We start from the raw sequence: 27,957 nt of genomic DNA on the forward strand, positions 1-27,957 counted from the left end.
TTTACTTAATCCCATTTAGGTTGTTTCTAAATTTTACCTTTTTTAAGTAAAGGGGATATAAACATCTTTGTGCATTAAGCTTTTTCCAAATGTAGGGAATTTCCTTAGGATGTACTCAAGAACTTACATCACTAGATCAAAAGATATGGATGTTTTAGGGCTTTACAGAAAGGTTGTATAGATGTACACTTCCACCAATAGATATGATAGTACCCAATTCACTGCATTCATGTCAATCAGCACCGAAAATCATATTTTCGTTTCTTATAATTTGATTTAAAATGTTTCTCAATGTTGCTGTAATTTGCATTTCTTTGATTAACTGTAAGGCTGAGAATTTTTTATTATTAAAAATGTTATAAGAACAATCTCATTCAATAAAAGATTTTTTTATAAGTAAAGAAGAAAAAATTATAAAACACACAGAAATAAGGAAATTAAGAAGGGACAGAAGAATAAGGCAAGTGTACATTTAGAATGTAAATATGTAAAGTTATTAAACTGAAGTATAATTTGGCACTAAAATTCCTAGCAGCTAAAAGCAAAGAAGAAAATGTTCTGAACTCTGCTTTGGGAGGGTCAAGGTCAGGGGACAGCAGCATTCAATTCCACAAGAAAAGCAAAACTTTTTTCAGGTATTTAGGATCTAAAAGATATTTCTTAGCTGGATCTTCATAAAAAGATACAAAGTGACTTAAGGACAACAATCTCAACAGCAATAAATGACAGAAGGGCTCATTTGTTGCAATTGCATTTCTACCTTACATTTCAAAAATACAAGAAAATAATTCACTAAACATAATTTTGGCACATGAAACTTAGTATTATAGTCATTTCCCAAATTACTACGATACTGCTATCTGCAATTACTGTTTCTTCTAATCTTCCATTTTTATCTTGACAAATCTCTAGCATTGAAGGCTTGATCAAATTGAGACAAGCTTATTTACAATTTCTCAAATTCCTTTATTTTTATATGTGAATCTTGGATATTAACAATATGGTTTAGCCGACATCAACATTCTTCTCAATCACCTTGCTTGCTTTTATACTTGCAAGAAGAAATAAACTTAGACTCTCAAAAAATATTATTTTATCTTGCCATAAATGGGTATGAAAAATATAGTTCAGACTGAATGACTTGATATAAACAATTTTACAATAAAATCTTATCCCATTTTTTAGAAAATATTTGGGTCACTGAATGGCCTTTAGCCATACTGGAATTTATCTGAAACATTTTAACAACCATTTAAAAAAACTGTTACCCCAAATTCCTTCACTTTTTTTTTTTAAATTAATTTATTTTATTTTTGGCTGCATTGGGTCTTCGTTGCTGCGCGCAGGCTTTTCTCTGGTTGCGGCGAGCGGAGACTACTCTTTGTTGCAGTGTGTGGGCTTCTCGTGCAGTGGCTTCTCCTGTTGCGGAGCACGGGCTCTAGGCACACGGGCTTCAGTAGTTGTGGCACACGGGCTCAGTAATTGTGGCTCGCGGTATCTAGAGCTCAAGCTCAGTAGCTGTGGCGCACGGGCTTAGTTGCTCCGCGGCATGTGGGATCTTCCCAGACCAGGGCTCGAACCTGTGTCCCCTGCATTGGCAGGCAGATTCTTAACCACTGCGCCACCAGGGAAGCCCTCCATCACTTTTAGAGTCGAGTTCTAGAGCTTCCTAAAGGGTAACACATATACAAAGATCCTCCAAAAATAAGTTTTGCTTTGTTTTTGCTTTGCAAGAATATGTTTGGACACCAAGGGGGGAAAGCGGTGGGGGGGGGGGGGGAGTGGGGGGGGTGAATTGGGAGATTGAGATTGACATATATGCATTAACATGTATAAAATGGGTTAACTAATAAGAACCTGCTGTATAGCACAGGGAACTCTACTTCACTTTGCTGTACAGTAGAAATTAACACAACATTGTAAAACAACTATATCCCAATTAAAAAAAAAAGAATATGTTCCTATTCTTCTCTCCCAGATTTCTCTTAACTACAGACATTAAAGCTAAAGCATATTGGACACAAAGACCTGTGATCAACATTGGATAATCCTATGTTATAAAATGCTTAAATAAATATTGTAGCAAAATTAATAACGTCACTATCTTTATATGAGTGGGTTCTATATGAGAGGAAAGAGACGTAATAGGAAAAGGTAAAGGATGGTAGAAATGACATTAAGAAACTTCATACACTTATTTCTGAAAGTCTGCCTGAAGTCATCACTTATCACAGATTTGGTCATTCATTTTCTTCCCACCCCAACCCAGGCCATCTTAAAAAATTGTGAAAACAGATAGAACCTTCTTCATCTAATCCATCGCTCCATTTTACAGATGTAGAAATTTTAGCCCAAAGAGATTAACGTCACAGAAGTAGACAATGGCAAAAACGGTAGTGGAAACTTCAAAATTTGGACAAGAAATCAAGCATTCTGGCTTCTTATATCGTATAGAATAATGCAAATATTAGTTAGATGCTACTCTTCCATCTCTCAATCAAATACCCTAAGTATCTGATGTCAGTGCATTCTTTCTTCCTACTAATGTCATGGAGTTTCAATGACTATGAACAAAACTGTGCTTTGTGTTCTCATGACAGCTATGATATGCTTCAGAGACTTTTTAGTTTTTCTAACATTTGATATTTCTTCCTATCATGTTTGTGTTACTTCCTAAAAGATGTTGCTAAAAAATAGCTAGGTAATAAATAATATTAAGATCCCTCTCTTCAGAAAGTGAGGTCCACGAAAAGGAGAGGCTTTTCCTCATTTCATTTTCACTTCCCAGGCCCAAGATATTACTCTAAAGAATACCTTTTTTAAGGACAGTATTACTTCCCACACATATTCCACCAATTTAATATATATCTAGATTAGCAGTTCTCTAATTTTCTTTTTTTTTTAAACCTCAGGGCCCCTTTACACTCTTAAAAATTATTGAAGGCCCTGTGGTAGGCAAATTTTTAGGATGACCCCAAACAATCCCCAACTCTTGGTATTCGTGCCCTGTGTAGTTCTCTCCCCTTGAGCGTGGGCTGAACCAAGAGATCTGCTCGTAAGAAATAGAATATTACAAAAAGGATGCGATTCCTACTGTGATTAGGTTACAAAGGCTGTGATTTCTAACACTCCTTTCCTGCCAGCACTCTCTAGCTCTTCTTGTGTGCTTGCTCTGATGAAGCAAGCTGGAGAAACCCACATGGTAAGTAACTGAGGGCAGCCTCCAGCCAATTGCCTGGAAGGAGCCAAGGCCCTCAGTCCGACTGCCAGTAAGGAATTGAACCTAGCCAACAGCCATGTGAGTGACCTGGGAAGCTGGTCATTCCCCCGCTGAATCTTCAGATGAGATTACGGTTCTGGCCAACACCTTGACTATGGCCTTTTGAGAGAATGAAGCAGAGGACCCAGCTAAGACATGCCCAAATTCCTGACCCACAAAAACTCTTCCTTTTCCTTTTCATGGTATCCTCTAGCCTAAGATGTATTCCCAATCCCAAAGCTCCAGAGCTTATATTCTCATATTGTTCCAGCCTTCAATTCAGCAAGCCTTATACAGGGAGGACCTTTTGCTATCTCAGATGTCCAGTGCTCAGGATTCTCAGAGCCAGGATGAGTAGAAGAACATGGGAAGACACAGGAAGACTCTACTCTGGGTCAGTTATGAAGGGCAGATACAGATAAGAGAGCAAAAGAAGAAACAGTTCTGTGTAAGAGCTGCTAACATCCGTATCTTTTACTAGGCCTATCAGTATGCTTGTGGTAGTGAGCAGGATGCTAACACACGGGACATGTTAAACTGAAGACCGCCAATCCTGAAATGAATTTAATTCAAGAAAATGGTTTAATAAATATTTACTCAATATCTTCTATGAGCTAAATACTGTGCTAAAATGAGGTACTAAAATTAACAAAACTTGGCTTCTTCAAAACCCTCAAGGACCCCAAAGTCTAATGATTACCTGAGATGGAGAACTTAAGAGAAAAATTAAGCAAAATCTACTTTGCAAAGAATAAAAATTACAGGTAACATTAAACATCGTGTTCATTTCACTGTTTTGTTTGATATGAATAAATTATTTAGGCTTCCACAATTTACTGCTTATCTACTGACAATATTTTAAAATCAAAGGAGCCTTTTCAAATGTGGATAATCATTTGCTTTCTATGTTTGTAAATTTGTATGACACATTAAAAATGTTAGCACTTGTTCATACTTGCTTTTCTACTATGAGGGTTCCACGTCATCAAAAGATTTAAAAATAATAAGAAATAACATATAAAATTTTTACATTTCCCAGGGTAGGGAAAAAAAATTGTGGATTCCATTTTCCAGGCAAAGTGCTCAGCAATCTATGTACATTATCTCATTTAATTCTAAACACAGCTATGTGAGGAAGAATATTTACAGATCATTTCTCAGAGTCCAGGTTTTCTTCAGTGCCTAAAATAATGCCTAGTATATAGTAAGCAATGAAATTTGCTGAAGGAAGAAAGTTATTGGTCATGTATTCAAACCAATTTGTCAGATTCCTGGGCTACTATTCTTAATTACCATGCGATAGAGCCCCAGTTAAAATGTAAAACGGAGCTGGAAATAGACGCAGGTGAACATCTGTTACACAGTGGCACTAAAGAACAGAGATCCGGTCTCAACTAAGTGACACCGCCTCAAAATTCGACTGAGTCAAATAAAGATAGAATTCATTTTGAGAGACTAAGGACTAAGAGAGAAAGAGAATATGCCCATATGTTTGCACATTAATATGTATGATATAGTTTTCTGAATTTTGTCTATAATGTACAGATATAATATTTACCCTATGCAAAAGCGGCCATCATAAATATATTACTATGTCTGAAGTATCGTTTCACAACAAAACAATTACAATTAGCACAAACTCCTAAAGGTTTTGTACCTTCTGTTACTTTGCTAGTAAAAACAAGTAACAATTCCAAATATGAAAACTTGGGTTCATATAAATTAAGTTGTGCCTCCTGATTTGGGTTGATTTTACACAAAGGGTAACTAAGTAAAGTTACCCTTTACTATGAGAAAGCTGGTCTTGGAATCTTCTGTGATTTGGGTTCTTACACCAGCAGCTTTTCATCTATTTTTCAAATACCAGCTTTAACAGTCTTTCAGCATCATCACAAGGGCAAGCAGCTCTTCCATGAGGTCCAGAACAGAAAACTGGTACACACACACACACACACACACACACACACACACACACTTTCCAAAGATATCCATGTCCTATTTTACTTTTATATCACTGTTCAGAGTGCTGAAAGTTTCATTCATGGCATTTATTTTGACTGTCACTAGGTAGGCTGAACAACTCAATTGATACCTCAACTCCAAAACCAAAAAGCATTAAAACTATGCTTCTTAATTCATACAAAATTAATGTCCACAATGCTTTATAAAAGTGGAAAGGAGCAAGAAGCACTCAAACACATAACTATCTCTAAAATTATTTTGCCACTCAACAGATAACTTTGTTTCCAGAAACTTGAAGAAAAGCGATTGAAAATAACAAAGAATTTCTGCTAAAAATACCTTCCTTAACCAATCAGAGAAGTCAATTAATGTTAGCTAAAAACTGGAATCAATACCCTTAAATTATTTTAAACAAAGTCCACCACTTTCTAATGATGTTAACTTCGGAAAATTACGTAACTTTCTTGTACCTTAGTTTCCACATCTACAAAACAGAGATTCAACAATACCTATATCATAGTATCATAGTTGAGGTGAGGATTAAATTAGATAATTCATGTAAAACACTTAGCACAGTGCCTGGCACATGGGACAAAACCAAATTTGGTAACTTGTTATTTTATACTACCCAGAACCATTCTATCTTAAGCTAATACTGCCAACTGAGGTTGTCTGTTAATTTTTCAGCTCACACAACAAACCTCGCTGTCAACTTATTTATCCATAGCAAATTTTGCTTTCAAATTCTTTTAACAGCATCACTTCATGTGCTCAAGTAACTTTTTGCTGACCTCACTGTGTTTACTGCCCAGCAGTAGCTAGAAGCAAGGAGATTTCTGATTCCTTCTTTTTAAATACAATATTTAGTTATTTCACCTGCCACTAGAAGGATTCTATAGATCATTTGGAGACATGCCTGTAAGAAGGCAAATGAGTTATAATGGAAGATATCGTTCTGCTAAGGTTATTGCTTTACACTGGCCAATGAGGCAGATAAGTAAAACAGGAAAGAAGGAGGAGAGGTTAACTGCTATCTCCTGGGTGACAATTTCATTACAAAACAAGGAGTCCCTAATGCAAGAGTTCCAGAAGTTGAGTCCTGAATCAGAATGGATAGTCCCATAAACATAACGTTGAAGAACTCTGGGGAAGGACTTTAAACCACTGCAAAAAAGAACCTTCATCAGGACTCTGGGAACATTTGTTAAAGATGTTTGTGCAAAAGCATGAGAAAAAGTGAGTTAATAACTGACTTTCAATTATCCTTGAGACACTTATCTTGGAACAAATTAACAATTACTACACAAGCTTACCCAAGGCATAAACAAATCATTTATCTGCTGTCCTACATATTAAATCAGGAATGGCAGGAATCCTTTCTCTACTTAACTATTTCATGATTTTAAATATATTTTCCTCCTTTAAAGCAATAAAATTACCAAATATTACATATATATGTGTGTGTGTGTGTACAGGTATATGTATATAAACACTCCTAAATTACCTCTAAATCATGGCCAGTATTCAACTCTATCCTTTTCCCTAACGTTAATTTCCTCACTACCCTACCAAAGCACACATTTTCCAATTCATCCTTTAGTTTTTTATATTTCCGCCTTGAAGAAGGTTCTGTCTTTATAGCTGAGGCTCTTAATCAGGGTTCATATATTTATATTCTTATTCTCAGTGAATTGCCTATTCATATACTTTGACCATTTTTCTATTGGGGTGCCTGTCATTTGTTATTGATGTCTAATGATACTTAATAAACTAAGAAAAATTAACTCTATCATTCTTATAGGCTACTAATATTTCTCCCATATAACTTAATTATATTTGTAGAGGCTTTTGGCAGGAAGAACCTTAAATACTGTACATAGTTAAACCTATCAATCTTTCCCTTGTATGGCAGCTGAGTTGTACGCCATGTCAAAAAGCTTTTCCATGCCTAAAACTAAGTAAAAATTCCTACTTTTGTCTTAGTACTTTTCTGAGTTTTTCTTTGAACATTCAAATCTTTAATCTCTCCAGAATTCATTTTTGTGTATGGTATAAGGTATGACCCTGAAACACATTTTTTTTTTTCAAATGGACAACCAACTGTCCTAATACCACCTGGTCACTCCACCTAATGTCAATTTCCATCACTCCAGGCTCCTAAACTCTGGTTTAATGCTGACAGGAAACTTTCATGTCTGCATTAAAGTGATCACTTTTCAAAGCCTGTTGTTGTTCAAGGAGCTATGTATTCTGCTTTGAGCATTCCCAGCACCTGCCAGAATTAAAATAAAAAAGGGGGCAGGGGATGAGAGTCTCAACTGTGACTACAATGCCAAAATATAACCGTTAAGTCATCACAGCTTACTTTGTGTATGTACACCTGTAGTATGCACTAAAATTACCACCTGAACTGTTTCCTATGGACAGCGCTTTTAGATAGGCTCTTTTACTCTGGCAAAGTAGTGAAAACTATACAAGATAAGCAGCATTTATTATAACTGGCAGTTAACTATGCCTTAACAGCATGGCAAACAAGAACACCGCAGGGAGTTTAGATCCACAAACAATACAAATATCAAATTTCAACCTTTCCCCCTTATTTAAAAACAGCTTTTAAGTAGTCTATTTAACCTAGTGTTCTCTTTCTGTCAATGGAAAACAATTAAAAATAGAAATGGGAAGCCTAGAAAACAAAAATTTTTCAGGACATGCCCAGCACTGTTCAGGGCAAAATACATCCTAACCAGCAGAGAAGGTACGTCCCAACCATTAGCATATTTAATTAATTTCTTTGGCCTTGACCAAAAAAGAGTCATTAAAAGCAACTCTTCTGATTACAATTTGGCTTCTCTTAAAGTGAGACAATGTAGTGCTGAATGGCCAAGAATTCTGGTCCACTTCGCAATTATATTTCTTATAATAGATTTATAGGTTAACACAAACAGGCACTGTTTCTATTTCTCTCTATTCTGTATTTGGTTAGCAAGAGTCAGTTCTATTGAACTCAATTACCTGTAAGTATGGTAATGAAATCAAGTTACTGACAACCAGGCCGCCAATGAGCGTGCCCATGTGGTATTACCCTTTGAGGTGCTGCCTGAGTAGCCATCTCCCTGAACAAGATCACCTAACTTCAATGATAAGCACAAACAAATATAATTTCAAACCCAGTGCATATGTATTCTGAAAAGACTTAATAACCTACACTGTGCCCTTAACTCTGTACTAATGTGAACAAAACAGATAAACTTCCTGTCCTCACAGAGCTTATAATCTATACAAAGCTGAGAGAAAGAATATTTATGGAAGACTGCCTAAAGGATATGCAACATCTCCATGCTTCTAATTATTCCAAAATCTCTTCCCCTTTTAAGCCACACTCTGTTTTGAATCCTCCTCATCTCCCCACCACGTTAAGTGTCTTTATTAATGATGATGCATCTGGCCTACAGAGGGGCCTTATGAAGTTTGTTGGTGCATGCATAGTAGGACTACTGTAAGGCCACTGTTCATTCCATTACATGGGGTCCTGTTTATAAGGTCTCTGAGGAGCCATTTCCTTCTGATCTTAGTGTCAGGAGTTCTGCTTTTTTAAAACAAAGGTTTGTTTGCTTTCAAATGTTATGAACATAAATTGCCTGGGCTTCTTTTTTTGCACCATCTACAATGAAGCTTAGAGAAATATTTGTGCCCCACTGAAAGCAAACATTAGATTTTTATATTAGAATTTTGATTTTATTTTATATTTTTATTTTGCATTTCTTGCTATAGTTTATGAATCTCTACAAACCACCTTAAATTTTGGGGTGGACAAAATGTAACAAATGGATAAAGTTTGCATTAATGCATCATAAGGAAAATGTTCTTTTTAAATTTAATGGATCAGAAAACAAAATCACACGAGAAGTCAAGGGAGATGAAGGATTCTGAGAGTATGATACACAGATTTAAAAAATAAAAACCAGTCAACTCTCAATTAACATGGGGAAACCGGAAAGGGAAATTAAGAAGGGAAACAGAAGAAAGATCAGAGAACATCCCAAATAATTTTTTTATTTATAGAAATTAGATCAATGTAGTTAAAAATGACTTTGTGTAAACCTGAACTTATTGTATGGTTAAAGTTACATACAATATTTAGAAATATTTATTATTCCACAGGTATCACTGAAAACAGTAAAAATAAAACAGTCACAATTGATAAAGAAAACATAAAAATTACTTGATAATGGCCAAAAGGGTACACCTGGAAAAACAAACAGACTGTTATTATAACCCGTTTCTTATCTGAGCTCTTCCTCCCCACCCCCAAATATTAGGAAAAACCCTATGCATGGCAACAATCTGAGTCTACTGACCTCTCAGCTTTCCAATTACCTGGCATAATCTAGGCAGGTGTTTAAACTCCACGACATGCCAAGATCATGTTTTTGCTAAATAGCCTCTTTCCTTCAAGGTCACTGTCATCTTTCCTAGCAACCAAGGGACTCTACAATGATGTCACTGCTGTATGTCAACTGGGGTTCACACATAACATTGTTGAGCCATCTCCACTCAGAAGTTAAATTACCTTCCTCCTCATTGTCAGCTTCCTGAAATACCCTGTTCCTCACACCCCAGAAAACTCCAAGCTTGCTGGGAGGTTAGACACCAGTTCAATCCAGCACTGAAATGATTTTAAGTCCTGTCAGTTCCAAGTTCGTAGGTAGTGAATAAATTCCTAGACTTCCCAATCCGCATTATCTTTCCATTCCTTCTTCACCCCTGTCCTCCCAAATATCTGATTAAAAATTAAAATGTCTTAAGAGCAGGCAGCGTAAAAAATTAGGCTCACTCTAATTCCCTTCTGTTAAAAGAAACATTTTTGTGCAAAGGCAAGGCATGGCTCTGCTCTCCAGGACCACAGCGCCACAGATGACCTGCAACTATCCCCTCTATGAACGAACAGCTAATAGACAGCTGCCAGTAAAGCATCTGACTACCAAGGGGGTACATACATCTAGCACTTACGGTTACCTGGCAGGGGTCAAAGAGAGATCACATAGAATATATGTAGATGTTTTTGCTGATCATTTCTCATTCTTTCAAAAATGCACTATTTCTTATAAACTATGGTTAGTCTGCAAACCAGTTGGTTCCAGATAAGTAAGATTTGGTTGTTGCTGAAGCACTGATAAGTGGATGGGGGATCAGCAACAGCTCCAGGGGAAGGAGGGTAAATGCTAACTGTCACATGCAGGAGAACTTGGGCACGCTGGATGCTCCATGAAGGCAAGCAGTGTGATTGTTACAAGCACAAACTTGACAAACAGTACGATGCCTTGCAAATTGTAGGCATTCCATAAATATCTACTGTGAATAAACTTGTTAAATGAAATAGATTATTCTGTAAAGTACTACAAAGAGGCTAAATAACTAGCCCCGTGGCCCACAGCCAGTAGGCGGCAAAGCCAGGATTCAAACCCAAGTCTGTCTGGTTCCAGAGCTGATGCTCTTTTCACTTCATATGTGCTTCCTCTATCAGGAGACTGATTTGCCAAGGATCTCTGGTAGAGTACTTAAAGCCATAGGCTAAACATGCTTGTCTTCCTGGAAAGTAAATTTTACTGAAAAGCTGAATAATTTAAAATATTTGATATATAAAACAATCACCAATACATAACGAAAGAGAATAAAGAACTCATAGTTAATAATTTTAAATTATATGGGCCACCACAGTTTTTCCCAGGCTCTCAGGATACAAGTTCATTCTCCTCTGCTATTAAAGGTATATTGCTAGAAAAAAAATCTGAGAATCAAAAAAATCATTCAGTAAATATTTGTTGAGTATCAAATACATAGCAAGCATGTGTTAAATGTCAGGGATGAAATGTAGTCCCTGAGGCACAGAGCTTAAGCTATTATAAAAAAGAGAAACAAGTTAACCCATAATTAAAAGTAGTAACTTAGATGCCAGAATAGGATCTACAGAAACAGAGGAGAGGTATCTAACTCACACTGTGCATGTTTGGAGGACATGGGGGAGGCTGAGGGAATGTTTAAGTGTTCCCAGGGTAGACCCCAGCTCTATTCTCATCCCTAAACTGCTATTCAAAAGAAGTATGGGAATTAACTGGGGGGGGGGGGTACTCATGGAAAGAGAATATTTAAGAAGTTACACATTTTCATGAAAGGGCCAGAACTAGTGTAATACAACAAGAGAGAGAAATCACTGTTTTATCATTAATCATTAGAGAAATGCAAATCAAAACTACGAGGTATCACCTCACACCAGTCAGAATGGCCATCATCAAAAAATCTAGAAACAATAGATGCTGGAGAGGGTGTGTAGAAAAGGGAACCCTCCTGCACTGTTGGTGGGAATGTATATTGATACAGCCACTATGGAGAACCGTATGGAGGTTCCTTAAAAAACTAAAAATCGAACTACCATACAACCCAGCAATCCCACTACTGGGCATATACCCTGAGAAAACCATGATTCGAAAAGAGTAATGTACCACAATGTTCATTGCAGCTCTAATTACAATAGACAGGACATGGAAGCAACCTAAGTGTCCATCGACAGATGAATGGATAAAGAAGATGTGGCACACATATACAATGGAATATTAGCCATAAAGAGAAACGAAACTGAGTTATTTGTAGTGAGGTGGATGGACTTAAGAGACTGTCATACAGAGTGAAGTAAGTCAGAAAGAGAAAAACAAATACCGTATGCTAATACATATATATGGAATCTTAAAAAAAAAAAAAAAAAAAGGTTATGGAGAACCTAGGGGCAGGACAGGAATAAAGACGCAGATGTAGAGAATGGACTTGAGGACACGGGGAGGGGGAAGGATAAGCTGGGGCGGAGAGAGTGGAATGGACATATATATATTACCAAATGTAAAATAGATAGCTAGTGGGAAGCAGCCGCATAGCACAGGGAGATCAGCTTGGTGCTTTGTGACCACCTAGAGGGGTGGGAGGGAGGGAGACGCAAGAAGGAAGAGATACAGGGATATATGTGTATGTATAGCTGATTTACTTTTTTATAAAGCAGAAACTAACACACCATTGTAAAGCAATTATACTCCAATAAAGATGTTTAAAAAAAAAGTGATAATGCATAATAAAATTTCCTATAATATAAAAAATAAGTAAATCAGTTTTACATTACATTTGAAAAATATACAGAAAAAGAAAAATGTAATAAGATGTTCGACTTATAGCAAAAATATGAAAATTACAACAGTGTTTCATCTATCAACATATCAAAAATTTAAAAGAGACACTGCACGGAAATTGATACTATTAAATATTGTACATAAAATATGTAGTATAGATAAAAATATAGAATGGTACCTCTCTCAAGGGCAGTCTGACAACATGTACAAAATTTTTAAGTGTGTAATTTTTTTATGCTACAATTCTATTCCTAAGGATTTATCTTAAAAAAAAACAAAACAAAACACTATCTACAACTATGGAAAAAATCTAACATACACCAAAAAAGAACAAGTAAATAGGTTGGTCTACCAATACAATAAAATAATGTGTAACCATTAAAAAGGATAAGGTAAGATGTGGAAGGATATTTGTGAAAAATTATCAGGTAAAAAGGCAGGTTAGGTTAGTTTTTGAAGAACTGAAACCTGCAGACATGTCAATATTTTCCAGTTTTATAAGACAAGGTGAAAACTGCCCCTCCACTGAATTCACTGGGCCTCTTTGACTAACCTAAGACGACTCAGCCTTGATCAGCTACGGCCACTGTGAGTAATAATTCAACGATCAGGTTATCGTTTGTTATTTATGCCACTAGAAGTCACTCAACTAAATAAAGTTCAAAGATCTTAAAAAAAAAAAAAAGGTTAGCCTTGAAATTACGCAGAGGTTGTACCTAGCAAATAAAAAGGATTGTTTATTTACCTGGGTAAACATTAAAGAATAGGAAACCATGTTTAAAAAAAAAAAAAAGTAGGATGTACAGTGACTCCTTTTTTTTTTTTTTTTTAAATCTATTTATTTATTTATTTATTTATTTATGGCTGTGTTGGGTCTTTATTGCTGCACGCGGGCTTTCTCCAGTTGCGGTGAGCGGGGGCTACTCTTCGTTGCGGTGTGCAGGCTTCTCATTGCAGTGGCTTCTCTTGTTGCAGAGCATGGGCTCTAGGCATGCAGGCTTCAGTAGTTGTGGTGCATGGGCTCAGTAGTTGTGGCTCGTGGGCTCTGGAGCACAGAGTTCTGGTGCGCAGGCTTAGTTGCCCCGCGGCAGGTGGGATCTTCCTGGGCCAGGGCTCAAACCCCTGTCCCCTGCATTGGCAGGGGGATTCTAAACCACTGCACCACCAGCGAAGTCCCTCCTTTTTAAATTATGTACACATACATGAGAGGGGCAGGCACACCTGGGGTATGAGCATGGATGTGGATGCACTGTGCATCTAATTAGGTAGGGTACGTGGGTCTGCACACGCACAGGAGCACATCCAGGAAAGGCGTTCAATCACTGAACCAGCACCATACTGGGTCTTATATCAGGACGGAACTATTAAGATGTGATTCCAGCATCATGGAACTGTCAATGGCTCTGACACTACAGTCTAATCCTCTGAAATCACACCATTTCTTCCAGGAATACCCATAAAATTGTTAATTTGTCTTCTCAGGCTTTTGTGATGTTTACAATGTCTCTCATAACATCAGAGGATTTTCACCAATTCCTTCCTAACTAACAGTGATTGGCATATGAGTTAATATATATTACAGTCTGCCAAAAAAGCCTTCTTGGCTGACTGCATGAAGAAGCACTCAGAGGGGAGTACCTCTGCACCGTAACACACAACACACAACAACCGTGTGTTTCAGACACAAACACTGTAACAATAAACAGGGTGATATGCGGAAGGATTAAACAGGGTATATATGATAGGGAATACCAATACCATTAAATGACTAACTTATCAGAAACAATAATCAACTGTCATGTTTCTTCAACTGAAAGCTGGCTTAATTACAGCTTGGTGGGGGGAAGGGGAGTGGTAAATCCCCAGTACTTGCCAGTATATCAATTTTAAGTCACAACTCATTTGAGAAACATTAAAATATTTTACACACGTCCTAATTTCCTATCTAGCCAACAACAAAAAAAATAAATGATGCCCCAAATGAAAATTATCTGGATGTTAACATCGGCAAGTAGCTTCAGTTTAAAATATAATTCCAAAATGTTCAGGATTTATGGATTACCAGAATCAGCAATCTATATACAAACAGCTTCAAAATATTTTTATAATCAACAACTCGATATGTCTGAAAGCTAGGTTAACATTAGATCTGCTAATCAATTGTCCATCTCCCCAAACTGCAAGATAGAGATGAGTGCACCACTGATTCTAGACCACACAATCTGGAACTGGGAACTGCATAAGAGCACTAAGGATAAACTCAGAAATAGCTGCTAAATACTTCATCATTCAACTTGACTGGAAGCAGAAGTTAATGGTTAAGAGCATAGTAATGCTCTTAATTGCATACAGCTATAGCAAATAGGTCAGAGACCTAGGTGTACCACTTAGCCTCTTTACACTAGTTTTCTCACCTGAAAGATGAAGGGGGTGACACCTGTACACACTTCATGGGGTCACTATGAAGATTAATATGAAAATGCATGTAAAGCTTAGTAACTGGCACAAAGACTTGGTAAACATTATTTATTTTTGTTATCACTAGAAATTAATACATTTGTTAGAAGTTATGGAATCTCTTCCACAAATTTTGCCTGGGTATTTGGCCACTAAAAAAGGACAAAGATCATGAAAATAGCCTCATAATTTGGAAATCATCTTCAGCTCTTCAGCTAAATCTTACTCTTCCTGGACCAGCCAGGCCGAACTTCAGTTCCTTGAAAGTGCTGCATTTTCACTGTTTCAAGAATTATGTATATGTTGCTCCCTTTGCAACATTTTCAACCCCACTTCCTACTCCCAGACTTGAATTGTTAACTTTCAGTCACCCTTCATGTCTCAGTGTAAACACTGCTTCCTCAGACGCCCTTCCTAAATCCTTTTGTCCAGATTAGGTGTCCCTATCTTACGCTTATGTCCCTATCTTATTCAGAGTATTGTGAATCTCCCATATTTTACTCAATTAACTATGAACAGTATTATTTAATGTATGACTTGCCCAACATGCTGTAAGCTCTGAGAGGACAGAGACAGTATCTGTCTTATTCGCTACTCTTTCTCCAGTGCTGGGTGCATGGCAAGGAATAGAAGAAAGCTCTATATTTACTGAATTAAATGAATGCAGAAGGACCAGTCAGGTTGGTTAATTATAATCCAGTTCATGCTCGCATATTACAGTTCCTGATTAGCTTACTGTCCTTGTTCATTCACATTCTAGTAAGATGTTTCAAGTTTAAAATCTAAATACTACCTTTTCAGACTCCCCATATGTTTTAGCTCTGCTGCTGGGTTAGGATCAAGCCTATCATGTTCTGTATTCTTAATATGTCTATTGAAATGGTATTCAGATGGAAGCCAAGCTACTCAAAGTATCTGTTGTGTTTACTGGTTTTCACCCAAAAACATGTTTTGAAGAACGCCACAGCTTAAAAAGAAAAACAAAGTATGAAAATAAAACATAATTTGTCAATTTAGAATCCTATGGGCCAGAAAAGTTAAGTGATTTGTTCAACATCATAAAGCTAGATAATGCTACAAACAGAATAAGGATCCAAGTTTCCTAGTTCTCTGTTTGTCTTTCTACTATGGAGCCTTTACGGTGCATTGAGAACCCAGTTCAAGATACTGTAAGCAATAATCTTGAAATGCAACAAGCAATCATTCAATGCTACTGAATCATTTTTTACAAACTTTTTAAAACTATGGATGGCCAGACCTCTACTTTTATTAGAAACTCAGGTGGTAAGGTCTGGGCCTCTGCATGCTGCAAAAGTTCCATGGACAAGTCTTATCCCAGCAAAGATTGAGAACCCCTAATTTAATCAATCAAGCATCATTTGCTAAATGTCTACTCTGTCCCTAGCAGTGTGTTCCTGCTCTCAAGGCTCTTAGGAGACAAGATTTACTTATATAACTCAATCAGAGAAAAAAATAAGACTGTGTATAATGAAGTGCTGAATTAGCTAAATGAACACAAATTAAGTGCTAAATTCAGACAAAGTAGGACAGAAGCACAGGCTTGAGAAATCAGCTATTTGTGGAGACAGACTAAAGGACAGATAGGTCCCGTATGATAAATAAGGATAACTGTGTTCAAACAGTGCACCCAGCAGGAGTCCTAAGGATCCTGTGGAAGGGCCTTAAGGGTCACTGTGGAGAGTAGAGGGAGGATGCTTTCACTGCCCTTGTGCCCATCTCAATCAGAACAGCTCCACTCTTACCTTTTAACATTAAGCTTCTGCCTAAAATTCATTTTGAAAAGAACTCCAATGGCCTTTTGTTTGAAAACTCTCGTATTTACAAATGCAAAAGAAGAAGAAGATGAAGAAAAAAATCAGTGGTGAAGAAATTTGTCCCAGTCACCTGGGGGAACCCAGGTCTCCCAACTCCCAGTGCCATTTTCACTATACCACACCACATACCACGACATTCTAAGGGAGGGGACAGTGTGAGTGTGTGAGCAAAGGTTCTCAGAGAGCATCCCAAACACCAGACTGACCAAAACAGTGGGCTTACTTTCAGGTCATGTGATAGAGCTGTGAAGGGGGAGAGGAGAGGAGAGCCCACGCTTCAGAATAAATATAGCCACCCTCCCAGAACAGCTCTTCCACACAAAGTTTTACGGCGATTTTTAAAAAACTTAAAACTTGATAAAAGCAACTGTTTGTGGTGGGCCTATAAGGGGACTTCCTGGTGGAATTGTTGAGTCATGCTATTTAAGGAAGTAGTAAAAGATAAGAATGCATAGGCAGGGATGGGGGTGAGATAACAGAATGCCCTGAAATCAAGGACAAGTTTATGTTTGCCACAATGCAATACCTCCATTGTGTAGTTTTCAAGAGTATTGGGGTGTACCTCCCTCTCCCCAGGTGCTGGTTGCACATGGAAATGTACAACCTGCAGTATGGTGTCCCACAGAATCAATCTAAAAGCTAAAGCTTCTCCCTCTCTACAGCAGCACAAGTAATAAGATTGCTGATTTTACACTCGTGCTCATGTAAGAAAAACTATTACTTTAAAAACTATTACTTTAAAAATGCTTCTGCTATCAATTTGTTATTCCCCACAGCATCCCTGTAACAATGGTATTATCACCATCTTATTGTTGAAACAACTATAGAAGCCAGTGTCAAAGCCAAAATGAGATGCCTAGAATTTACAGTGTTCAGACTCAATGCTCAGTCCACACACAAAGTGGCATGTGCATATATCGCAATCCTATTATTTGTATGTTTATCACACATTTAATTCAGTAAAACTTTCTTGATTTTCACAATAAACTTGCAACCTCATAAGAGCCACCCAATCATGTCTCAAACGACAGGTCTAAAAATGAATTCATTGCCTATTCCCCCAAATAGCTCCCTCTTCCAACTCCCCTACTTCTGTTCATGGCACTGCTTTTGATAATCTAAGCTCGAAACCCTGCTATCCCCTTTGACTCTGATTAACTGCTAAACACTTTAAGGACTTTGATTATGGCTCCTCGGTCCAGAACAAAAAACTTCAATGATTCCTTACTGCCAAGCAAATGAAATCCAAACTCCTGCACCACCAACGCACAGCATTCAGAGCTCTCCAGAACAGAGTCCCAACCTGCCTTCCACCACTCTCCAATATGCAGCCTCAGTAATAGCTAACCTGGAAGTCTTGCTATTCCCCAAACATGTTCTGTGCTCATTAAGCACATGACCTTGGGAAAGTCACTTAATCTGGGCTTCATTTTACTCAAAAATAAAATGGGCATAATAATATTTCCTGAAAGGAGCAAATGAGTTAATGAAAATGAGAGTGCTGCTATAAATTTCAAGGTACTATAAAAATACAGACAGTATCATTATGTCATGGTTACAGTAATTTTATTGTATTTATACCCGCCTTGCTCCAGAAAGGATATAACGTAGCCCACATAAAACACAAAATAACAGGAGTTTAAAGATGGAAGCAATAAAACAAATGCAAAACAAAATGTTAAGGACCTAAAATGGACTGGGAATGAGGCTAAGAAAAATTATGGATACCATAATTGCCTATCTAAACTTTCAGATTAATAATTTGGTCTAAGCACTGTAGTTTGATTTGAAAAGGAAATAAAGTCAATTAGCTCAGTGTCCAGAAGACTAAAAACAAAACCACTGGTCAGAAATAAGTGAGTTCTTACTGTAAAGACTAGGCAAGAATTTCTCCCAAAGGTCCTTATTCTGTGTGATGTAACTGGACAACATTCTCAACATCCTTACTATGGATTATCTATTTTCATCACATCATTGTTAGAGTGAAGCCTTTTGAGGTCTGGTAATTGTCTTATTATGTTTGTATCTCTATAGCTTAAAGCAATTAGTCAACAAACCACATACCTTTATTTTTATATACTGGTTTCCATGGATTCAATCTCTCCCTTCCTATTTCAAATCAGCTTGCACACCACCATGTTAATCCTAGAACACTGACCGCTTTTATCATAGGATTCCTTACTTCAAACACCTCCAATGGCCTCCCTGCACATAGAATACCTCATTTTTTACGTATACAGCACAATCTTGAACACAACCTCCCCGGCAATGTCTTCCCATTCCTCTAAATTCTTATCACCCTTTTAAATTCAGCTTAAAAATCTCACCTTCTACTAAAAGTCTGCTCTGACTAGCAGCAATGTGGTAGAGGGAGAGATGGAGGCATGGGGAGGAGGAGACTAGAAAGTCTGAAGTCTTGCGTTCTCATCCATTACTCAATAGTGAAGAGACTGTGGGCAAGTCACTAAAGCACCTGAGAATAATGCCTCCTCATCTGTAAAGGTTTTAGGATAGATTGTATCTAAATTACCTTCCAGCTACAACAGTTCTAGGATGCTTTGGTTCCTACAAACTTGGACACACTTTGATTTCTACTCTGATCATTATTACCTATTATATATTTTAATATGTAATTACAATTATCCCTTGGTAACCACAGGTGATTGGTTCCAGAATCTTCAAGGATACCAAAACCCAGGGATGCTCAAGTTCCTGATATAAGAGGGTGTTATATTTGCATATAACTTATGCCCATCCTCTTATATACTTTAAATCATCTCTAGATTAGTTATAATCCTGAATACAATGTAAATGCTAAGTAAATAGTTGCCAGGTACAACAAATTCAATCTTTGCTTTTTGGAGCTTTCTGGAATATTTCTTTCCAATATTTTCGATCTGCAGTTGGTTGAATTCACAGATACCAAACTCACCAATATGGAGGGTCAACTGTATATACATTGCTTTAAAATTTTTCCCTGCTAAGTAAATGCCACAGCAGTCTTCCACAGCAAAGTCTTATATTCCCTTGTTAGCCCCAAAGACAACTGGCATAGGGACCAGGTACAAAGCAGCAGATACTTTTTTGCAAGCTAAGAAATGTTTAAATAATTATTTTTAAAAGATTGATTAAAATATACTTGCCTACTGCAGTATGAATCAGCAAAAAAAAAAGCATTTTTTTCACTAAGCAGACTATTAAAATAAGTATACTAAAACAAGAAAATAGCTAAGTCACTTTTCTCTAAAAAATATATTCACTCTGCAGATTAGAAAGCTAGTCAGTACAACTCCATTTCTTGAGGAGAAGACCACATGTTAAAAACAATTGAGCTGTTTTTTGCTTTTTTTTTGGCATGTGGGATCTTAGTTCCCTAACCAGGGATCAAACCCTCGCCCCCTGCCTTGGAAGCTCGGAGTCTCAACCACTGGATGGCCAGGGAAGTCCCAAAAACAATTGAGCTGTTTAACATACACAACAAAATGTTCACTTCCTAGCCATTCCTGTTTATACCTTCTATTGCAATGAGAAAGCTCACCAGTCCAAAGAAAAATAGGCCTACCCATAATTTTTATTATTTTACCAACTTAATGATTTAACTTTATACACTAGAGCTATGACTCCAACATAAAAAACCAATAAAGTTACACAGAGAATTATGAAATAAATCATGTGACAAATTAAACTGTGCTTGCAAGGTCTTTCAATATCACAGGCTGAGTAAATCTACTACCAACATTCACACTGAGCTAAGTTTGGTGCTTCACATTGTCATTTTAAAAATTAATATTATGTATCCCCTTCTGGATGAACATCTAGTTTCCTGGATAGTACTTGAAAAAAGAAGCTGATAAATCTAGAGGCTTGCTGATTTTTCTTTTGCTCATTGCTAGGCCTGTCTGCAAAATCTAGGCAACACTGAAAACTTGAGTATTTGCTTAACTGGGAAAAAACAAAAAACAAAGGCATTTTATCAGTCACCGAGTACAAATAAGACATCTTATCAATGCTCAATAAATTAATATCCTGCGGTAAAAACACAGAACTCTATAAACAACATGCATTATATGTAAAGAGCTTCTTCACATCAGAGGTTCTGAAACTCAAGACAATTCTCATATTCCAAATTCTAAATATACTGTACATGGATCGGTAAGTTAAGCACTGGCTCCACTCATGCTATTTTTATTTCCATTGCTATTACCACCAAAAGAGTTTATAAGGGCTCACTGCCAGTTTAGAACATAGTCAGAAATATTTGAGTACAAAATAAAACCAATTTATTCCTAAGAAGAAATATAAATCTACTAAGTTATCCAACTATCTTTATTTACAAAATGTCAACAATGTGCAAAAACATTCAGCAAAAGAAGATGGATAAGTAATCTGTGAACCATAATTATTACCTCTTTCAACCTTGATTCCACTCAAAAAGATATTTTTAAGCAACACAATCAGGATAAGAATTAAGCAAAATTCTGGCCCAAAGAGTTCCCTATAAAGAGGAAAAGGACGAAAGGATTCATTTAGGAGGGATACAGAAACTCAAATAAGGCAGATGTATAACAATCAAATCCACACTCTAATACCTAATATTAGATTTCCTTGAGAAATAAGTAATAAACATGTTTGCTCAGGCATTTAACATTAAAGGAGGCAACAGAAACAAGAACATGGGTGGCCAAAAAGGGACATGTTTTGTCTGTGACTTGTTCTGCAAACAATAATTATTTGAATAGTTCTAAATACAATCATTTCCATTAGGAAAACACATTCCTGCTTACAATTAGGCTTCATAGTAAGTCTTTACTAATCACAAAAACTGTAACTGAACCAACACCTGTATAAAAGCAAATTAATGACAGTCATACACCGGTATTTCAGTATTTTAAAAGAAAATTGATTTTAATAGTGCTTGAAAGAAGACTAAAGCTGTGGGCTTTCAACATTAAAAACAAAACAAAAATAACTGATAACATTAAGGCAATCACTACTACATTATATTATAGTCCTCCTAGTACAAAGGAACAGACATTCATGAAAGTGAGAGACCAATTTTAAAAACACAACTTAAACACACAAACCCACACACCTAAACTCAAGATCAAGCAATACAGATTCAAGAAATTTTAAATGTTTCATTTTTAATGGAAAATACTTATGAAAGGCAACATTCAAATTTCCAGTTCTGTCATTTTAGAACCACCTGCTTAAGATATTCAAGGCTCCTTTAAACATCTTTGGTGGCTTTATAAGAGCAATTTAACATTGAGTCCTAAACTTATTCCAAAATCCACTGACCAGATGAATAACAGATTAACAATTACTTCAACCTACGCAGCAATGAAACACATTTTATTCCTTCTTCTTTATACTGCCTATCGAAGCAGAGAACAGTGAATTTAAAATATGGCAGAATATTACACCATTTAAACCTGAATAATAGTCGCTATTTGTTTTTTCCTTGACTACTGGGATTTTCGACAATGACAAAATGAAAGGAATTCGAAATTAGTTTGGGGCCGAGGTTGAAAATTACTTGAACAGTAATGGCTTGGAAGAAGAACGGTCCTTTTAGAAATTAAAAATATTTGGTCAGCTGTCACATAAATTTTCAAGACCTAAATTCATAAGTACCATTATAACTACTAGATGGAGCAAGTTAAGAAGGAAGTAACAATGGGTTTTCTGAAAACTTGTGGGAAGCCACCTGACAGATACAAAAGGAGACAGGCAGGTTATAAACTTATGAAGGCTCAAAAGTAACCTAAAATACTCTATCAAGCTTGGCTCACAAGTTAGTTAGGAATAAGTCACAGCAATTCTACCACATTCCCAGGACATTTTAATCATCACTTTAAGATAAACTAGTTAAAAATATGACGGAAAATGTCTGACAGGAAAATCTAATAGGTCAAAAATCATATGTGGAATCACTATCTCACAGTGGAACAATTTTAAAAATCACTAATCAATCAAAATAAAATGCACAACTTGTCCAGACTAAATTAAGACAATCCAAAAAGAATTCTTAATTATTTTTTTTAAAAACTGTTTGCAAACAACATGCTTTACTGTAAGTATTCTACCTTATTTTAAACACTATAATTTCAACGTAACAGAATATATAGCCCTCATCCTCGTCAAGTTCACTTTACTCATTGAAATAACTTCTAAGGCCAATATGATCTCTCCTTTATCCCAGGCTATGCTCTGATTAAATCAAGAAACACAGCTTCTAACTGGAGTTTGGGGGATTACAAAGAACCTATCTAAAGCATGCTCATGGATCACTTCTATGATTATACTTATTTAAAACCATAGTCTCCAACTGAGAATTTGAGGAAATGAATTTTTACAATAGCATGGAAAGCCAACCAAAATATAAGGCCAGTTAACAACAGTCATCCTTTCCTGTATCACAAAAACTGTAAGAAAGAAATTTTGTTTGTAAAAGGCAACGTACATTTTATCATCTTGGATAAAATATCTACAGCCTTGGTAGTGGTTAAATTGCAGCTATAAAGGAAATTGTCCCGAGATAAATGGTTTCCCTATGAGAAGGTTTCACTGCTACACTTCACCTCGGGACAATAAATCAAATTAGCTGCACCTTGTCCTCTGTCCAATGACATCATCAGTTTGACCACATCTTGGGAATCGGGTGCAAAAACATATGCTATTGAAGGCATGAAATCATATTACTGTTTTTTTGTCTATCCAACCTCATGCTTCAGGTCTCTGAAGCAGTTATTCACCTGAACATTCTCATGAAAGCTACAGATTTTTTTTTTCCTGCTGCATTCAGGCCAGCCTACTGGAGGTAAAAGAATAGTAAGAACTGGTTATTTGAAATTGGCTTGCTTTTAGCCCATCAAATCTAGAATTTTGTTGCCAATTAAACAGAAGACTAATGTCTCACAAAATATGTATCTCGCAACTGACCATCAAGTGCCTTAACATAATTTCAAAGATTAAACACATTGGTGTTAAACAACACTTCTCTGATACTTTACTAGCCGAGGTTAAAAAACTACCAATGAGAAGCAACACCATGTTTTTAAAAAAACACATTAGAACTATACAAAATAAAAAAGAAAGAAAACTTTACCGAGGGAAAGCCCCCAAATCAAAATTACTATTTCTTTAAATCGCAAAAGTTTATCTGCCTTTCACAGACCAAATGTCCTAAGTCTACATAAAACATAAAATCAATCCTGACAACTTAAAGAAAGAGGGGTCGGTGTGCTGGGAGGGGAGTAAGTTCCAAGATCAGGGTAGACACAGTGCCTGTGTTTATTTCTATTTTCACTCATTTAACCATGACACAAACACTCAAAAAAAAACATAAACCCATTTCTGTTTTCAGGAGTGCTACAATTAAAATAAGCAAGTCTATGACAGTGATAGCACAAAATTAATATCAGCCCATTTTAAATTAGAATGAAGAGGCTGAAAAGGGAAGGCAGCACTGAGAAATTTTGAAAGTGCTGTTACTTGGAATTTCTAAAATACCTACCTATTCTACAACTCCTAGAAAAAAACTACTGGATTCTACAAATCCTGCAGACCTTTACAAAGCCTGAAAGTGTTTAACTTGGGGGTAGGAGCCAAGGGGCAGGGGTGAACTAGCCCCAAAACAAAGTGATTTATTTGTATTAAACCAAAATAGGTTTCATTCGCCTCTGAAAATGATAAGTCATAAATTTTTTTTTTCTTAGGCCCAATATTACGGCAAACTGTAAGAAAGTCTTTTTAAGAGAAAACAAAACACGACAGAGCTGATGCTTAGGTCGGAGCTGTCTGAACGCTGCTAAGGCCCCAAGAGGGTTTGTTTTGCCTGCGGAGTAGGGGTAAGTGTGTGGAAGTTGGTGGGGGGGAGAGAGTCATTTTGGTTATTAGTAAATAAATCAAGCGGCAGAGAACATGAGGCCTAGGCCACTGCTAGAGGAGCCAAGGCCTAGCTCTCCCCCTTCTCTTCCCAGCACAGCCTGGGTTTGATCTCAGAGCCCTGTGGATTGCCAAGGAAAAAAAAAAAAAGAATCATATCGAACCACAAAAGCACATGGGGCGAATGTAAAATATAAACACGGCGTTGGGCTGTGAGTGGCTGTTATTAAAGGTCTGAATTACTAAACATGAGAGGCGGGGAAAGCCAGGCGGCCATTTCAATAATATAAACCTCCCCGAATTAGACATTATTCAAATGAGAGAGGTTCAGCTAACCAGAGAATCAAGAGGACCCAGCACCCAGCAAGAAAACAGGAGTACAGAACCAGGGAGGGGGAACCCCGCCCCTACCCAACTCCCAACCAGAGAGGGGAAACCAAGAATATTATCAACTTGTCAGCCCAGCCGGTTCTGGGGCAGGGGCAGGAGGGCAGCGCTTTACATCCGAGTTCCTGGGAGGCCTGCGGGCGCTTCTGGGGCCTGGGAGTGAGAGGCCCTCGAGGGCCCCGGGCCCCGTCGGTCCGGGTCGAGAGCAGAGGCGGAGGGGGGATGGGAAGGGGCAGGGGGAGACAGAGATCAGACCACGCCAGGCACCTTCAGCCCAACTCCCTCGGGAATCCACGGCCGCCCGGGGACAGGGGGCTTTCCCAGGACCCACTGAGACCCCTGACCGCTGGCCCGGAGCACATGGGGCGGCCCGGCAGGACCTGCCCCTCGAAGGGCAACTTTCCCCAAGGGCCGCTTTCAACCCAGTCCGACCCCAAGGGGGAGAAGCGGACCCCTGCGCGAGCTCCCTACCCCCTCCGCCCCGAGGCCACCTCGCAGCGCCCGCGACCGCTCACCCCTACCCACCTACAGCGCAGGCCTGGCTCGGGTCAGGCCGCTACACTGGAGATAAGTGGGGCGCGGCCGAGGTGCCCGAGTCCGTGACCCCCGGGCTCAGCCCCGCTCGGACCCCTGTGCGGCGGCGGGGCTCGGGCGCCGGCAGGGCGCTCTCCACCGGCGCACCCCCGGCCGCCCTCCGGGCCGCCCCCCGCGGTGGGCAGCGTCCCCCCGCCCCGGCCCGCTCCCGGAGGGAGGACGCGTGCGGCTGTCCGGCCGCCGGGGTCCGCTCCGGCCCCGCCGCCTCCCCGGCATTGTGCTCGCCGCCACCTCCATTCCCCCTCCACGCCCCCCCCAACCCGCGCCCGCCCGGCCCGGGTCGCCCGCCCGCGCCCCGCCGCGCCCCGCCGGCCCAGCAGCTATGAATATGTAAAATGTCTTTATTGTCCTCTCCCTCTGCCCCGGCCCCGCGGCCCCGCCGCGGACCCGCTCGGGTTCGGGCTCGGCTGCGAGGAGGCGGCGGCGGCGGCGGCGGCGGCGGCCGGCTGAGGAGGAGGGCCGGTGCCGGCGGGCGGGCGAGCCGGCAGCGGGGTGGGCTGGGGCAGGAGGAGCGCGGTGGATCGCAGCCCCCTTTGCCCCTTGTCTTCCCCCTCCGCCTGGCCTCTCCGAGCCTCTTTCCCCCTCCGTTCGGCGCCCGGCGGGGGCTCCGTGCTCCCCGGCCCCCCATCTCCCCGCCGTTAATTATAATAATCCTGAGTACTAATAAATTATGCTAAGTCGCGGGGGGGGCAGCGGGAGCCGGGGTTGAGTATGAATATGAATATGTAAAATGCTGTAATGATTACCTGCTGCTGCTGCCGCCGCGGCTGAACTCTCATCTTGACTCGCTGCTCCTCCGTCCGCCATTTTGAATATTTTAACCAAAATCGCCCGGTCGATAAACCCTCCCTCGCTCCGGCTCCCCTCCCCCCTCCCGCCCTCCATGCCTCTTCCCTCCTCTCCGCCCCCTCCCGCTCTCTCCTCTCCCCGGGCGCGCGCCAGGGGGCGCGCGAGGCCGTCCCCTTGGAAGAGCCCCACCCCTTCGGGCGCTCTGCGCACGCGCCCCCTGGCCGCTGTGCCTCTTCAGTAGCTAAAGCGCCCTCAACCTGCCAGTCACCCCTTCGCTTCTTTTTTCCTTCTGGGCTCTGCACATGCGCGACTTTCTCCGCGCGCCTGTAAGGCAGTCCGCGCATGCGCTACTTCCCCTTGGCTGCCTCCCGTTGCGTAATCTGTGAAGGGTAGTACAGGGAGCATTTGTGCCTTGTTACTATCATCCCTACTCCTCCCGCCTCACTCCCCTCCCAGTTTTACTCCGGTTTCCCCCAGTGGCATTCTAAAAGAAGCGCAGGGGACACAGCGGCCAAGAGGGTGGAGAAGCGTGGAGTGTCGGTGGGCGGACCAGCCCGCGTCCTCTACGCTGCGCAATTTTTAAGGCTTTCCGCGCTGTTGAAACACTGACAACAAAGGAGGGGCCGTTCCCCTCTCGGTAATTTCCGGCCCTATGGGCAGGTAGGGGCGGAAACGCCCTCCGCGGGGAGCCGAACTGGAGGCACCTGCTGGGCCACGCGCGGGCATCCCGCTTTAAATTTGAATCCGAACTAGTCCCCGCCTCCAACCCTGCGAATGCTGGAGAGTCGACCCCGCTAACGCAAGGGGGAGTGTCCTGTGGTTGTTTTAATTAGCCCCAAATCTGTTCTGCTCTATTTGTGTCTAACACCGGGCTGGCTTCCTCGCTAGCTGGGAGTTTTATTAAGTCGCTAATTCCCGCCCCTACCCTTGTTTCACGCGCCTCGATCGCCGCTCACCGGATCGAAAGAAATAGCTGACCCCCCGGTCTGTGGATAGGCATTCTCCCCTTCCTTTCGCTTAGGAACATCTTTTAAAACCTAGCAGTAAACTGGAAGCCGACGACCTAGTAAATAAAAATGTCGAAATCAGCGGTAGCTTCATCATGAATTTTACTTCGCTGCTTCTCAGAGTAAATATGATAAGTAGGCGTTTTCCGTTGTAAATATCTTTCTTTGTAACTAGTCATAATGTTCTAAGATTTCTTTATCTTTAATGGTAGATTTTCCTGGACAAGACCCAGGTCTAATTATTTTAGAAATTTTTAAGCCCCATGATTTTCCCAGCTTTTTAAAAGAGAAGTGTACTGTATTTCATGGTTACCAAAGAAAAGTAAAAAAAAACAAACAAACTAGATAGTCTGTCTTGAGAAAAATGACTGTAAAGTTTAAATTGGGTAGGATTACAGATTCTACATTGAGAAAAAAACTGATCTCTAGGAGATAGCCAGCAGTTATTTTAATGGCTAAAGTTTTAATCATGGGTCTTAGCCTGCTAATTGAATTTCTTACACTGTGCAAGTACAGTTAAAGCTATTGTCAGTGACAGCCAATGAATTTCGGGTGGTATTGATTTATTCATGGCAATTAAGCCCTAGGGTGTATGCATGACTGTT

General features: G+C 39.4%; 1 protein-coding gene across 5 annotated transcripts in view; it reads right to left on the reverse strand.

The window, feature by feature from the left end:
• POU2F1 (POU class 2 homeobox 1) overlaps positions 1–26,403 on the reverse strand; it is a 171,705-nt gene extending 145,302 nt beyond the window's left edge. For 4 of the 5 annotated variants that reach the window (XM_082437646.1, XM_082437642.1, XM_082437647.1 and 1 more), the window contains exon 1: positions 26,303–26,403. In XM_082437646.1, coding sequence (XP_082293772.1) covers positions 26,303–26,363 — 61 coding nt within the window. In that variant the 5' untranslated portion in view covers positions 26,364–26,403. The remainder of the gene's footprint in view (positions 1–26,302) is intronic. The other variant, XM_082437644.1, reaches the window with a different exon arrangement.
• Positions 26,404–27,957: the final 1,554 nt, after the last annotated feature.

Source organism: Balaenoptera physalus (assembly GCF_965194825.1).
Source record: "Balaenoptera physalus genome assembly, chromosome: 1".
NCBI lineage: Eukaryota > Metazoa > Chordata > Mammalia > Artiodactyla > Balaenopteridae > Balaenoptera > Balaenoptera physalus.